This window comes from Acomys minous, assembly GCF_964271855.1.
Source record: "Acomys minous genome assembly, chromosome: 6".
In the NCBI taxonomy this organism is placed as follows: Eukaryota; Metazoa; Chordata; class Mammalia; order Rodentia; family Muridae; genus Acomys; species Acomys minous.
In genome coordinates this window covers 122,954,234-122,970,380 of record NC_140487.1, presented here as the reverse complement: position 1 = coordinate 122,970,380, position 16,147 = coordinate 122,954,234, and the positions used below count along the sequence as shown (strand labels likewise).

The following is a 16,147-nucleotide window of genomic DNA, read 5'->3' as shown; positions in this document are numbered from 1 at the left end:
ACACACAAACGCTGCCCCACACTAGAGGAGAGGGCTCACAGAGACACAGTGAGCACTGCTTTGGGAGATTTAGTTGGTTCCATTTTGCCGAAGAGGAAAGTGAAATGCCTTCTCAAGCGAGACCACTAAGAATGATAGAAGAGTCAGCCCTCTGAGGGCAGGGTGGCCTCATTAGGGAAACACCCACAACAAAAAGTTCAACAGCCGCGCAACAGTTATTCAGCCAGTGCTGGAAGAGAGTTTTCAACAATGTCCTCAACGGCATGTTTGCAGGAGAATGGGGTGCTGGTGGTTTGTCCAGGCAGATCGGGGAGCAACTGGGAGCTTGGGGAGCAGCAGGAGGGAGCGGGTGGAGGACAGTGGGCAGTGCTCCAGAATGGGCGGAGTCTGGCCTGTGGGAAGAGAGGACTGACTGCTTAGGAGAGTTTGGGCAAGAAGCCAGGAAAGGTAAACTGAGGCGCCTGTCACGACAGGATGGGGCACTTGGACTGGATGCTACAGGAAAACCTTCAACAGCTGGGAAGAGAGGTGCTGACCTGAGGAGAGTGTCCAAGCCAACTGTAATGGAAATTCTCCTCTCTGCCCTTTTGTTTCCTCCACCAAGCCTGAAGATTCCACACTGGTAATGTCTGACAGGTTCCTGCAGCTGGATCCCTCCTGCTGCCCATCCCCGGCACTGGAGCACACCCCAGCACTCCTTCCAGCCAACGATGTCATCCTCTGACCACGGCTGCAACTTGCCAGCACTGTTGTTGACTCTGCAAGACTTCCTTATCGCCACCTCAACCGCCCCAGGAAGTTCTGGGAAGACTTCCCACCTCTCAGCCTGGGTCCTATCTTCCTACCCAGGGCCAGTCTCCCTTGACCCCCACCTCCCTCACCCTTGCCCTGACAGTGTCAGGGCTGCCTCCTTCAGGAAGTCCTCCAGCCTGCCCCGCCTGCCAAGTCATTCCCTTTCCCCACTGCAAGCTAGTGGGGACCAAGACATTTATTGCAGTCCGGCTGGGTCAGACGGGAATTCAGCCCTCGCTCTGTAAGTGGCTGCGTGCTAACCATGAAACTTTCCAGATCTCTTTCCTTACCCACATCTTTTGGAGTGGGGAGATTTGTGCCAGATGGTGCATTCAGACTGTCTCATCGTGGACTGGGGCTGTAGCTCAGTCAGCCGTGAGACCCTGGGTTCCATTTCCAGCCCCCCATACACCGGGCAGGATGGCACATGCTTGTACTCCCAGCACTTGGGAGGTGGAAGCCGGAAGATGAGAAATTTAGACCATCCTCAGCTACATAGGGCTACATAAGGCTAGCCTGGGGTACATGAGATCCTGTCTCAAACAAATAAACAAACCAACCATGGTCAGAAAGATGGATCAGTGGACAAAGACCCTAAGGGCCCTTGCTACTAGGTCTAATGATCTGAGTTCAATCCCTAGGACTCACTTGCTGGAAGAGAACCAACTTTTGCAAGTTGTCTTCTGACCTCCAGATGTGTGCTGTATTCTCTCTCTCTCTCTCTCTGTCTCTCTCTCTCTCTCTCTCTCTCTCTCTCTCTCTCTCTCTCTCTCTCACACACACACACACACACACACACACACAATGTAAGTTAAAGTTTTATTATTTTGTTCTTTTATGTGCATGGGTGTTTGCCTGTATACATGTTTGTGCACTGTGAGGAGATGCCCAAGGAAGCCAGAAAAGAAGGCATTGGATCCCCTGGAACTGAAATTACAGAGGGTTGTGAGCAGCCATTTGGACACTGAGAATCAAACCCAGGTCCTCTGCAGCCAGTGCTCTTAAACGTTGATCCAGCCCCTAAAAAAATTAACATGCCTCCCAGAGTCTGGCAAACCGTGCAGCGTCAGTTGGTGGTACATGCATTTTCCCTTGGGGGTAGACGGCTTCTGAGCTCCTGGCACACTGTCGGGCCCATAGTAGGTACTTAGTAAATATCCCAGTGGTGAGTGAGGGACTTTCTGTGTCCAGTTCGGTAGTAGTAGTAGAGTTAGGATGGAACTCGCCATTCAGTTTTTTAAGAAAGAAAGAAAAGGACTCGGCAGGTTTCTCAGAAACCTTTGAGATTTGCAGAACATAAAATCAAGGTCTCATTTCAAAACTGGTTCCTGTCGACAGGCTGGTGCCAAAGGGACATTTTAATGTATTCAGTTCTGTTAAAGACAGAAACAAACATCTTCCCCGTCTGGAAGCCCATTGTCTCTCATCCTCACTGTCCCTTAGAGAAACAAAGAGGTAGATGGAAAAGGCTGGCAGCAGGTGCTGTGGGCTGCTGGGTGTGGGCAACCTGCCCACAGGAGAGTCTGTCCAGCAGCAAAGGTCAATTTGAGAGTCTTGGGAGCCAGTAAACTCGATTTCTGGTCTGCCGGACGAGAACCATAGCCATAATGGAATTTTTCGTTTCTTTTTAGTTTTTCAAGACAGGGTTTCTATGTGTAGTCTTGGCTGTCCTGGACTGGCTTTGTAAACCAGGCTGACCTGGAACTCACAGAGATCCACCTGTCTCCGCCTCCCGAGTGCTGAGATTAAAGGCGTGTGCCACCACACCCAGCTCATAATGGAACTTTTCAAAGGGACTGTTAGTGTCAAACCGGCTGGGGGTGAGGATCCACCTGGATTAGAAGGAGCAGGGGGAGTCTGTCAGCAGAGTCTGGGGTTCTGGGAGGAAGCAAGGAACAGTGGGAGGGAGCCATCTCCCAGGTCTACCTGCAGGACGGAGAGAATAAGGAGGTCTTTGTTACTTGGTCAAGGAAAACTTGAACTCTGAATGTAAAGCATTGCATGGTGAGGACAGAGTCCCCAGTCACTGAGTCCTGGGTCAGTACTCTTGACAACAGGAGCCTCTGTCCAAGCTCTTACCTGCAAATGACACTTACGTCATGTCTCCAGCCCCTCTTGCCAGAAGGTGCTCTGGTTGCTTCTGTCTCACAGGGGAGGAAATGTCAAGTGTGCTTAAAGGCGCATCGGGACAGTACGGTCAGTCCTCTGTGAGTTCAAGGTCCACGTGGCAAATTCCAGGACAGCCACAGTTACATGGTGAAAGACCCTGTCTCAAAAATTAAAAGAAAAATAAGTGAAAAGAAAGAGAAGACGCTGGGTAGTGGTGGACCACACCTTTAATGCCATCACTTGAGAGGCAGAGGTAGGTGGGTCTCTATGATTCGAGGCCAGCCTGGTCTGTAGAGCGAGTTCTCAAAAAACCAAAAAGGAGGAGGAGGAAGAGGAAGAGGAGGAGGAGAAAAGAAAGAAAGACAGAAATAAAGAGAGAAGGAAGGAAGGAAGGAAGAAAGGCCAGGCGTGGTGGCACATGCCTTTGATCCCAGCACTAGGGACGCGGACCCTCCAGCTGTAGCCGGCACTGAAGGGCAGATCTCAGATCCTCGGACTTCCCGGCTGGGGCTGGGGAGCGGATGAAATGAGGTCACCTGCAGGAAGGCCCTTCGCCAGCCATGCAGAGCCAGCTCACAGGTAGACGAGTTATTACTGGTTTGCACAGTATGTGCTTGGCAAGTGTCTGCAGAAGGGAGCCAGGGCAGGTAAGCAGTTATTATGGGCACTCGCCTAACGATATGCCGGCTAAACAAAGCCACTCGGGCTGCAGCCAGAGAAGGGTGGATGAATCCCCGTGCTGACTGTAATCCCTAAAGGCTCAGCCAAGACACTGCCAGGAACCCTTAGACCTAAAGTGTAAGGTCTAGCCTGATCTCTGCCTTTGTGTACCTGACCAGGTCACTTTATTGCTGGTAAAAGATCATTTTCCCCCTCAGGGCTGGAGAGATGACTCAATGGTTAAGAGCACTGTCTGCTCTTCCACAGGACCTGAATTCCAAGCAGCGCACATCTGTCTGTTAACTCCTCAGTTCCAGGGGATCTGTCTGACACCGTCACACAGACAACACGCAGGTACACCACCAATGCACATGAAATAAAAATAAACTTAAAGGCTGGAGAGATGGCTCAGTGGTTAAGAGCACCGCCTGCTCTTCCAGAAGTCCTGAGTTCAATTCCCAGTAGCCACATCGTCGCTCACAACCATCTATAATGTGATCTGATGCATTCTTTGGCAGATAAAGCACTCATATACAGTAAATAAAATAAATCTTTTTTAAAAAATAAAGATTTTCTTCTTCTTGCCATAAGATCTCTATATGTTTCTCAGGCCGCCCTTGAACTTTCTTTCTGTAAATTAGTCTGTGTGTGTGTGTGTGTGTGTGTGTGTGTGTGTGTGTGTGTGTGTGTGGTGGTTTTGTGTGTGTCTGTAGTTGTGTGTGTGTTTGTGTGTGTGTGTGTGCAATGCATGCATGAGAAGGCCGGAAGAGGGTGTTGAGTTCCCTGTAACTGAAGTTACAGGCAGTTGTACACCTCCTGACATGCGCACTGGTGACTGAACCCAGGTCCTTTGGAAGAGCAGCAGCTGAACCATCTCTCTTGCTCCTGCCCCACCCTCCCGCATGCTTCTGCCTGGGATCACAGGCGTGAGCCAGCTCGCCCAGTCAATACCGGAGATTTTGTTTGTTAGTTTTTTTCCTATTTACTTTTTATTCATAATCATAAACTCTAACTCTGCAATCCAGCTAGACTTGGAGGGGAGTGAGGACAATACGGAGGCCACAGAACTTCAATGAGAGCGGAGATCACACAGGACTGCAAGCAGATGGGCTGGGGGCGCTCTCCCGAGCTACAGAAGGAATGGTCTCGTGGGTAAGATGCCCGCAAGTCAAAAGAATTAGAGTTGTCCACAGTCGGAAATGGTGATCTTCTTGCTGGTCTTGCCATTTCTGGTCCCCAGATGCTCCATGGTTCCCACGATGCTTGTGCCTTCTTTCACCTTCCCAAAGACCACAGGCTTGCCATCCAGCCCCTCAGTCTTGGCAGTGCAGAAAACAAAAAACAAACAAACAAACAAACAAAAAACCAACGGGAAACCGTTTGTGTTTGGTCCAGCATTTGCCATGGACAAGATGCCAGGACCTGTGTGCTTCAGGATGAAATTCTCATCCTCAAATTCCTCCCCATAGACGGACCTGCCACCAGTGCCATTATGGCATGTGACGTCACCACCCTGGCACATGAGTCCTAGAATAATTCTGTGAAATTTATATCCAAATCCTTTCTCTCCAGTGCTCAGAGCACAAAAGTTTTCTGCTGTCTTTGGAACTTTGTCTGCTAAATGGCTTGAAGAAGCCACAGCCCAAGGGTGTTGGGTTGATCGTGGCTTGCAGCAGCGGTGACAGGAAACAGCGGTGTCTGCAAGGCCCAATGCCGCTGTTTTAACCTTTTTTTCTCCTATTTATTTGTTTGTTTATTGGCAGTGTCAGGATTAGAACTCGTGGCTTGGTGCATTCCTTGGGAAACAATCTCTGAGCTACACTCTCAGATGCAATTTATAATTAAGGTTTGGATTGCACACACGTGGGTTCAAACTAGCCTCTTCTGTAAAAGCTCAAACTAATTATTTTTTTAGTTATATTGAATGTCTTCCTGGCTCTAAAGGCGAACCTAGAAGGCAATTGGGCTGGTGGTTATGTTACCATAAACATGGCGACAGTGTCAGTATATATTGCCTCACACTTGCTTGTAGCATCAATCGGCACCACTAGGCACCGTGTCATGCACTTGGCTCTGCTCTTCTTCATAACAACACGATACTCTCCCAGTGAGAGGTGCTAACTAAGGACCTTGGCTTAGTTTTTTGTTTGTTTGTTGGAGACAGGGTTTCTCTGTGTAGCCTTGGTTGTCCTGGACTTCGCTTTGTAGACCAGGCTGGCCTCAAACTCACAGTGATCTGCCTGCCTCTGCCTCCCGAGTGCTGGGATTAAAGGTGTGCGCCACCACTGCCTGGCCAAGCAATTTATTCTTAAAGTCCTCTTCTGTTCCTTTCCACTCCTTCCTGCCTTTCTTTTCTTTCTTTCTTTCTCTCTTGTTTTAGTTTTTTGGGACAAGTCTTCTCTGTGCTGTGCCTGGCTCTCCCTCCTGTCTTTTGTTTTGTTTTTGTTTTTACAGACAGGGTTTCTTTGGCTGTCCCGGACTTGCTTTGTAGACCAGGGTGGCCTCCAACTCACAACGATCCTCCTGCCTCTGTCTCCCAAGTGCTGGGATTAAAGGTGTGTGTCACGGCCAGCTCTCTCTTTTCTTTTATAGCTATTTATGGTCTGCCTACTTTGGGGTTGTTTGGAGGTTTTGTTTGTCTTTTGTTGTTGTTTGAGACACAGCTCCTGTAGCTCAGAGTGACCTCAAACTTGTATTAGTGAGTGTGAACTCCTCCTCCTTCCCACCCCCACCCCAGCTCTGGGGTTGTCACCCCACCACCTCAGCTCTGGGGTTGCCACACACACCCCCACCCCAGCTCTGGGGTTGCCACAGCCCCCCACCCCAGCTCTGGGGTTGCCACACACACCCATGCCCAGCCTGGCTTCTATTTTTATTTTGGTATTTCTCTCCTTTTTCTGAGATGAAAGGCAGCAGATCACACCTGCTGTTCTGTATTTTGCTTTTTTTTTTTTTTCCACTTAAGAAAATATCTCAGGGTAGGGTATAGCTCGGTGAAGGAATGGATGCATAGCAAGTATGAGACCCAGAGGAAGGAAAGAGGGAAAGAGAGAGAGACAGAGGCTGGGGTTTGCATATCACACAGATAACGCTCATTCATTTTCACAGCTGCATCGTACTCCCTTACCTGACTGTGTGAACATGCAGGCGCTTCCTAATCAGGCCCCTAATAAACACTGCTCCCTGTTAAACGCCTGCTTCCAGTCTTCTGCGTCTCTGAAGGGTGCTTTGGTGGGCTTTTCTACCTCTAGACCCCCTAAGGCTGAGGTCCTTAGTTAGCATCCCTCACTGGGAGAGTGTCGTGTTGTTATGAAGAAGAGCTGAGCCAGCAGCACGACAGAGAACACGGTGCCTAGCAGTGCCGATTGAAGCCACAAACACTGACACTGACACTGTCGCCATGTTTATTTTGTTTATGGCTTTGGCTTTGGTTGGTTGGTTGGTTTTTGAGACAGGGGTTCTAAGTATAGCCCTGCCTGTTCTGGAACTCTGTAGACCAGGCTGGCCTCGAACTCACAGAGATCCTCCTGCCTCAGCCTCCAGAGCGATGAGAGTATGCCACCACCACCCAGCCTTTTTTGGGGGGAAGGAGGGTTTCTATCCTAGGCTGGCCTGGAATTCAAAGCAAAAGATGACCTTGAGCTAGGTGTGGTGCTCACCTTTAATCACAGCACTCAGGAGGCAAAGGCAGGTGGATCTCTCTGAGTTCAAGGCCAGCCTGGTCTACAAATCGAGTCTAGGACAGCCAAGACTACACCGGGAAACCCTGTCTCAAAAAAAAACAAAAACAAAAACAAAACCATGACCTTGAACTACTAATTCTCTTGACACTGCCTCCAGAATTCTGAGATTACAAGCATATACCCCCTATCCTGAGGAATTGAACCCAAGGCCTTTTGCATACTAGCCAAGCACTCTGCCAATTGATTTTTTTTTCTCCCCGAGGGGAAAAAATATATTTTATATATACATACTTTTATTTTATTTATTTTTAAAGATTTATTTATTTATTATATATACCTACAGGCCAGAAGGGGGCATCAGATCACATTATAGGTGGTTGTGAGCCACCATGTGGTTACTGGGACTTGAACTCAGGACCTCTGGAAGAGCAGGCAGCACTCTTAACCACTAAGCTATCTCTCCAGCCTATATATATATACACTCATATAGCCTAGGCTGGCCTTGAACTTGATGTGTACCAGAAGAGGATCTTGAATCTCAGATCCTTGCATCTCTTTCAGTGCCAGAATTGCTGGCATGGGCCACCACATCTCGCTTTTTGTTTCTGACTCTTTCCAGTACTTTCCATGGCTTTGCATCTGTATAGGACAAGAAAATCCCCAGGTATGACCAGCAAACATCGCTTCAGTGATTAAATGTGCCAGAAAGGAAAACCTCACTTTTTTATTGTCCCTTCTGTATCCTGCTATGCTGCACTTCCTCCCCTCTCACCAGGTACCAAAGGCAGTGGGCAGCATCTCCCTCCCCCCCCCTTCCCCACCATTGGATGGGCAGTTGGGGGAGGTACAAGTCATACTTCCTACTGTTTTAAAAGCCTTTAGATCTGGACTCAAGTTGTCAGCTTGCTCATCAAGGGCAGGTACCACTGAGCTGAGTGTCCAGGTCCTCTTTGGTCTTTTTATTCCTCCCATTGATTTTTTTTCCCTTGGTTTTGGCCTTGAAGCTCAGCCATCAATTTCCAGGCATGGGGGTAGGGGTGGGGGTGGGGGTACCAAGAGCCAAACCTCAGGCTTTCCAAGCCTCCAGCTCACTATGTTGCTTGGGGCTACCTCCTCCCTCCTTCCTCATCTGTGTCGCTGGGGTTAATCACCCCTCTAGAGACAGAGACACAACAGGCTCTGCCTGCATTGTTTGCGGTGGGCCAGCCTTCCACAAAGGATGCTATGTGCCTCGTCTGAGTCCCCGCTGGCAGCGATCCCACACAACTAATATAACTGTGACACCTCCTGCCCCAATACAGAGGAGGACACCGGTATTAAGAAAAGTTAATCGGTTTGCTCATAATCACACAGTTAAGTCTGACATCCCGTCCCTGTAGCTATGGAGACTCAGATCATGTATACTCGTGTGCTGAGAAGGGCTGAGAAGAAAGGACAGGAGCCTTATCTATGCCACCTGTCCTCACCAGTCAGCCACCTGTCCCTAGATGCCAACCCTAGAGCCAACACTGCCCCCATCATGACTGCCTTGGCATTGAAAGTCTGCCAGACCAAGCAGATCTACCTGCTCCGGTCTGACTCATCGGCTTCTCGCCCCAACTCTGAGGGCTCGTGGTATGACCTCAGGATGGAGCCAAACACTGGGAGAGAGCAATGGAAGAGGTGGAATTGTGCCCTCCCTCCCAGATCACCTCCTCACAGGCTATGGGCTCCTCACTGGCACATGCCCCTGGAGCGTGGGTCTCTTCTCTCGTAACCTTGGCTGTGAGGTGCCTTTTAGTTCTGGGGTGTCTGTTCTCCGTTTTCTCCTCTACGAAAGTCGGGAGATAATGATGTGAACCTCACCAGGGATCATGTGGAAGTGTGGCTCTTGAGAGTAGTACTCCATAGCTGGGCGCGGTGGTGGATCTCTGTGAGTTCGAGGCCAGCCTGGTCTGCAAAGCAAGTCAAGGACGGCCAGGGCTACACAGAGAAACCCTGTCTCGAAAAACCAGAGAGAGTCGGGCGTGGTGGCGCACGCCTTTAATCCCAGCACTTGGGAGGCAGAGGCAGGCGGATCGCTGTGAGTTCGAGGCCAGCCTGGTCTACAAAGTGAGTCCAGGACACAGTCAAGGCTAACACAGAGAGACCCTGTCTCGAAAAACCAAAAGAAAAAAAAAAAAAAAAAGAAAACCCAGAGAGAGCGCTATAAATGGTTCTTGTCATTCTGGGTAGGATTATTATCATCCATCTCATATCCATAGATGTGAACAGGATGGGGGACCTGACACCCCCGACTCTTTATTGTTTGTTTGTTTGTTTTTGTTTTTCGAGACAGGGTTTCTCTGTGTAGTCTCGGCTGTCCTGGACTCACAATGTAGACCAGGCTGGCCTCGAATTCACAGAGATCCACCTGCCTCTGCCTCCCGAGTGCTGGGATTAAAGGCTTCTGCCACCACACCCGGCCCCTCCACTCTTTATATGGCTAATTTCGACTGGTTCTTTGATTTATTGTTTGTGATAGAGCCTTGCTATGCAGCCCAGGCTGGCCTAAATGCATGATCCTCTTGTCCAAGTCTCTGAGTGCTAGTATTACAGGCGTGATTAAGCACACCTGAGTCTGCTGGCTCCTGAAGGCCCCTTGCATTCTGGGCATGGTGGTGCTTGTCTTTAAGATCTCAGGACTGAGGAGGCAGAAACAGATGCATCTCTGTGAGTTCAAGGCCAGCCTGGTCTACATACTGATCTCAGGCCAAGACTAACTACATAATGAAACCCAGTCTTTAAAAAAAAAAAAAGGTATATAAAAATATTTTTAAAAAGAAAAAGCCACACAAATGGGTGGATGGAGTCTAAGCCAAATGTCTTCTTCCAGTGCCTCAGACTCCGAGGTCCTGACATCTTAGGGTACTACTAGAGCCAATAGGGGCTTAGGACATCCCAGCAAGCCTGGTCTGTAGAACCCAGTACAGCCTGTCCCTGCTTCCTGTAAAACCTATGAATAAAGCCATGGAAAGGGAGCATCTGTCTGAGAGGACATCTCTGCACCTCCCCCTTTATGCTCAGTCTGCCTCCCCTCCCCTGGTGGATCCCCTTAGGCCACTGGGCAGCCAGCGGGGAGGAGGGCTGTTCGCTTTCCCTTTCCCTTTCCCTCTGCCTCTGTTCACTAGACTCCTCACCCACCTTAGTCAGGGCCTCTGGCCACTGACTCAGAAGATGCAAATGAGAAGGCCGCCGGTGTAGAAGTGACAGTCTCTCACAGCCAGCTATAGCACGGAGAATTCTTAATGAGCCTCCATGAGCAGGGGCCAGGAGGCGGCCCCGGAGAGACCTGAGAAAGGCGAGAAGGCCAGCCAGTGAGGCAGGTCGGAGGTGGAGAAAGACAAACTAGGGCCCCCGGAAAAAGAAAGCAGGGCCACTGAGGAGTCTGTGACTGATGCTCCCTGACAGCACAGGCCCAGCCAAGAGCTGTGATGGATGGAGGCACACTCCTTCCCTGGTGGGTGTGCTTTGAGAGGCCAAGGAGTTAGAGAAAGAAGCAGATGGAAGGCCGGGGCTAAGAGCTCCAGACATGTGAAGGCAGAGGCAGGCGAGGAGGCCCAGCTCTGTGCAGGTGCTGCCTCCTGTCAAGACCGACAAGCCTTCCAGCCTCAGCCCTGAGCAGGGCACCTTCCCTCGAGGAGGAGGCAAGGTGAGCAGGACTGTCTGCAGGCTGCCTATGCCCACGGGTCCCGGAGACACCAAGCAGAAGCGTGTGTGCTCTGGGCGGGGCAGAGGATCCGTGTCTCTGAGGGGGGCTTGCCACTCCTGTTCACCGGCAGCCATCTGCCTCTGGACTTGACCTCTATTGCAGAAATGGAGACGACGACGACGCTGCCGCAGCAGCCCTGAGCTGCTTCCCATTTCCCCAGGTCACTCGACTGTCTCACCCCAGCTGCCCTCCCCTGTGTGAGTTACCTCAATAGAGCGGGGTTGGGGTTGGGTTTGCGATGGCTTCAGGGCTGACCCATGGAGGGGCCTGAAAACCATCTCCTCTGCATCAGCACGTTGAGCAATACTCTGACACCCTCACCTTGCCCACTGACACAAAGGCTGGGCCTAGGTGCCTGGCATCGGGCGCAGCCAGGGTAACCACTAGCCATTTCTACCCGTGAGGTGCCCCCCCCAACTCCCCCAGAGCAGGGGAAAGGGGAGAGGGATGTTAATTTGGTCATCTTTGCTAATAAGAAAAAGAGCATAAACAGCGGAGCTCAGCCACGCTGCTCTGCCGAGGGTGTAGCTAAAGTCCAATTAAGTACCATTAGGGCGTTTGCTCTTTGTTCTAAAGGCATATTAATTGCAGATGTGGTTTTGTGGCAATTAACGTGATTATGGGCTCACTGTCTCTTCCAGCAGGCCACAAGTCATGTGCTTTTGGCTACCGTGTTACCCTAATGAGACAGAGGGAGGGGCTGCCTGCTACAAAGAACACCCACTACTGTGGGTCGAGCCATATCCCTGAAATGTGTATGTTGACTTCCTACTCTCCAGGACCTCAGAATGTAACCTTAACTGGGTCTGCACAGAGGCCATCAAGTTAAAACGAGGTCGTCAGGGTGAGGCCCTCCCTAATTCTGTGTGTCCAGCGTCTAAAGAGAAGATGGTAATTCAAGGCCTGGCTAGGTTACAGAGTGAGTTCAAAGCCAGTCTAGGCAACTTAGCAAGATTCTGTCTCTAAACTTGAAGGTTAAACAAACAAACAAACAAACAAACAAAAAAGACAGAGGGGGGCAGGGGCTGGGCTAAAGCCATCTGTGATAGCACACACCTGTGGTCCCAGTGACAGGAGGATCTGGTATCCAAGGATAGCTCTAGCTACATAGTGAGTTTGGAACCATCCTGGGCTACAGGCAAATAAACAAACGCAAGAGTTCTGTGGTCAGGGAGGTGGGAAAGGGTGTCTCTACAGTCATCTGGCTGGTCTCTGGTTTGGCTGTCTTTGCTGTAGAGCTTCTCAGAACCCTCACTGTACAGCACCGTATTTTCTGGTGTATAAGATGACTTTTTACGCCCTCCCCCCAATACATGCCAAAGTCTTACACACAGGTACTTGTAGCTTGCTTCCCCTTGCTTCATATGTCTGGCGCATACCGTGGGGGGGGGGGTGCCGTGGCCGATTCCCCGCTCTGTGCGCAGGAGGAGTGTATGAAGGAGGGAGGAGCAAGCTGCACACATCTTTCTGTACCTCAAGGAGGAAAAGGTGTGCGCCCGGATTGGCTCTCCACCAGAACCCACCCATTACTCAACTCAGAGGCCTGCGCCATCTTCGGGTTGAGTGCGGAGCGCACTTTAAAGGGGCAGTGTAGGCTGGCGCTGTCTGTCTGTCTGTCTGTGCCCTGTCTGCAAATAGAAACACGCCTGAGTCAGCTGCACAGGGTGTGCATTGGAAACGGGGTAGTCTTATACGGTGAGTATATTCTATATTTTAACTAGAAAAGTGAAGGGTTGTCTTATACACCCAGTCATCTTATAGGCCACAGTCCCTAGAACATTTACTTACTAGTTGCCTACCTTGGCAGGCAGGGCTACATGTCACTACAGTACTGCTCTGGATTCTTGTTTTTTTATTTTTCTTTTCAAAACAGGGTTTCTCAGGACTGGAGAGACGGCTCAGATGTTAAGAGCACTAACTGCTCTTGCACAGGTCCTAAGTTCAATTCCCAGCAACCACATGGTGGCTCACAGCCATTATAATGAGATCTGGTGCCCTCTTCTGGCCTGCAGATATACATGCAGGCAGAGCCCTGTAGACATAATAATAAATAAATAAATCTTAAAAACAAAACAAAACAAAACAAAACAAAACAAAACAAGATTTCTCTGTGTAACCCTGGAACACCTGGACTTGCTTTGGAGACCAGGCTGGTCTCTAACTCACAAAGATCAGCCTGCCTCTGCCCCTCAAGTGCTGGGATCACAGGCGTGCGCCACCACACCCGTCTTATGGTACTACTCTGATGACACAAATGGATCTACTTGTAAAATATAACATTTTGGGGCTGGAGAGATGGCTCAGAGGTTAAGAGCACTGACTGTTCTCCCAGAGGTCCTGAGTTCAATTCCCAGAAACCACATGGTGGCTCACAACCATCTATAATGTGGTCTGATGCCCTCTTCTGGCCTGCAGGTGTACATGCAGGCAGAGCACTGTATACATAATAAATAAATACATCTTTTTTTTAAGATGACATTTTTCTTTCATTTATGCTTTGATAATTTCTTACATGTATACCATGTATCCATACCTAGTTTCTACCTCCCATTCCCCAAGGACAAGCCCCATGACATCCCCATCACACCTTCCTATCCCCACCTTTATTTATTTAATAACTGCTTGCTTGCTTGTTTCCAGTAGTGCTCCCTGCTGGAACACTGACTGAGCTTGTTGGCTGGATCGCAGGTAACCATGGCTGCAGTAGGTTCACGAGTACAATGACCTCGCCATGCCCAGAAGACAGCGTTTCACAGCACCCCCTCTCTAACCTCCGTCTCTTCCATTCGTTCCTCTCTTTCTTCCATGATGTCCCCTGAGCTTTGGGGTGCTAGCACAGAGATCCTATTTAGGGCTGAGCACTCAATGGTCACTTACTCTGAGGACTTTGATGAGTTCCTTGTGCATCCCTGAATTAACTGCTGCCCACTGCAGAAGATGCTCTCTGGCCAAGGCTGAGGGCAGCACAGCTTAGGGCTTGAAAGCATGAAAGGCTTTGGTCATAATCTCAGTGATACTCATCCCCATGCCAAGCTGACTGAGCCACAAGGTAGGATTTCTCACCCTTAGGGGCTCAGCCAGCTTCAGAGATCTGGAGTAGTAGATTCCTTTCTTTTGTTGTTGTTGTTGTTGTTGTTGTTGTTGTTGTTCTTCTTCTTCTTCTTCTTTCTTTTTTCTTTTCTTTTTTTCCCCGAGACAGGGTCTCTCTGTGTTAGCCTTGGCCATCCTGCACTCACTTTGTAGACCAGGCTGGCCTCGAACTCTCAAGTGCTGGAATTAAAGGCCACCACGCCCAGCTACTGGAGCAGACATTCTGTTCTAAGCACACAGCATCCTTCTTTGGAACCATCATGGCCTCTCCCCTCTGTATGTCTACAGTAGTGATGTCCCTTTCAATAGGATGCTCCACCCCAGTCATTTAATCGGTGGAAATATAACTAAACCTCCAGCCACCATGATTGGTCCAGTAGGTGTCACATGACCTAAGCACTCTCAGTCAGAGTTGGCCTTTGATTCCTCTGGGACTGGGAGGAAGCAGCTTCCTTTCCACCAACACTGCCAAGAGTTGTGTCACCCTGGTGGGGAGAGAGGGCTAGTCAGTGTGGGAGCGGATGAGGACAGAAGGCGAAGTCACAGAGAAGCAAGCTGAGACCAGGAAAGTAGCAAGGTCACCCAGGAACTAGCAAGGATCCAGGGCCAGTCAGAGGTGGTCTTAGCCCTCTGCTGACCAGACACGTGCCCTCCAACCATCATCACTTGGGTAGCCCAAAATCGATTCATCAACAAGACTGGCCCAATGGGACAAACAAGCATGGAGAACCATTTGGGGCCAAAGCCAGCCCCAGAATATGGGGGTTCTAGCCAGGAATGTGGACCAATCATTTTTCCTCTCTGCATATTGCCTTGATATCAGAAAACAGAGACCAAGGTTATCCAGTCACCTAAGACTTTACAGAGAGCCATGCCTTGCCAAATACCGAGGACACAGTAGTGAAGGATCCAAGTCCCTGGGCCCAGGCAGCATCCCTTTCAGTGGGAAGAAGTGAACAAGTAAACAAAGAAGTCCATGAATTTAAAAAGTCAAAAGTGTCAATGTTTATAGAAAGAAAAATAGGGTGATCAGTGAACCCTAATATGAGGCAGACCACTGAAGTTGGGGTCAGAAAAAAAATTTTTTTGAGACAACCTCATGTAACCCGGGCTAGCCTCAAACTTGCTATATAGCCGAGGATGACCCAGAACTTTTTTTTTCTTCCAGACAGGGTTTCTCAGCGTAGACCTGGCTGTCCTGGAACTCCCTCTAGAGACCAGGCTGGCCTCAAACTCACAGCTGTCCACCTGTCTCTGCCTCCAGAGTGCTTGGGACTAGAGTGTGTGCCACCACCAAAGGGCCCGATCTTGAATTACTGAACCTCCCCAAGAGCTGGGAGCGTGGGATGTACCACCATGCAGTTTATGTGGTTCTGGGGAATGAAACCGTGGCTGTTACACTAGTGCTCTACCAAGGGAGCACGGAGCCCAGCTCTAACGGCAGAGGATTGAGGAACATTTAGCTGTGTGGGAGAGCATTCTTTGTTTGTTTGTTTGTTTTTCCAGACAGGGTTTCTCTGTGTAGCCCTGGCTGTCCTGGACTCACTTTGTAGAACAGGCTGGCCTCAAACTCACAGTGATCCACCTGCCTCTGCCTCCCTGAGTGCTGGGATTACATGTTAGGATTCTGCTTTAGTCGGCCTACCCATGATGTCATTGCTTACCTGCTACGGGGCGTGGCCCTGGCCAGGGCCATATAAAAGGACAAACCATCCATGTGGCCCCTCTCTACCCCCTCTTTACTGCCCCCTCCTCTTCTTCCTCTACCCCTGTCTCTCTGTTTCCTCACTCTCTCTCTCTCTCTCTCTCTGTCTCTCTCTGGGGAACCCCTTCCCTACTTTCTTCCCTTCCCCCTTTCCTTCTCTCCTCCCTTCCCCCCCCTCCCCCCCCCCCCCCCCGTGCTCATTTAATAAACTCCATATAACATAATATCTGGTGCCTGATACCGTGTATCTGTCATTACTTTATCTTATTTTTATATATAACATTACAGACATGCGCCACCGTGCCCAGCTTGTGAGAGAGTATTGCTTATTTTTTATTTTTATCATTTATTTATTTACTTTCGGTTTTTCGAGACAGG

General features: G+C 49.8%; 1 protein-coding gene and 1 long non-coding RNA gene across 2 annotated transcripts; both read right to left on the bottom strand.

Annotated features, from left to right (window-relative positions):
• Nucleotides 1-2,405: 2,405 nt before the first annotated feature.
• On the bottom strand, nt 2,406-4,080 carry LOC311600267. The gene is made up of 2 exons (XR_014780184.1): nt 2,889-4,080; nt 2,406-2,718 (listed from the first exon to the last, which is right to left on the bottom strand). It is a non-coding gene; the product is annotated as an uncharacterized lncRNA (long non-coding RNA).
• A 91-nt stretch (nt 4,081-4,171) lies between these two features.
• LOC311599483 (peptidyl-prolyl cis-trans isomerase A-like) lies at nt 4,172-6,373 on the bottom strand. The gene is made up of 2 exons (XM_084785376.1): nt 6,346-6,373; nt 4,172-6,279 (listed from the first exon to the last, which is right to left on the bottom strand). The coding sequence occupies exon 2, from the start codon at nt 5,081-5,083 to the stop codon at nt 4,739-4,741; it is 345 nt and encodes a 114-aa protein (XP_084641502.1). The 5' UTR covers nt 5,084-6,279; nt 6,346-6,373; the 3' UTR covers nt 4,172-4,738.
• Between the last annotated feature and the right edge of the window lie 9,774 nt (nt 6,374-16,147).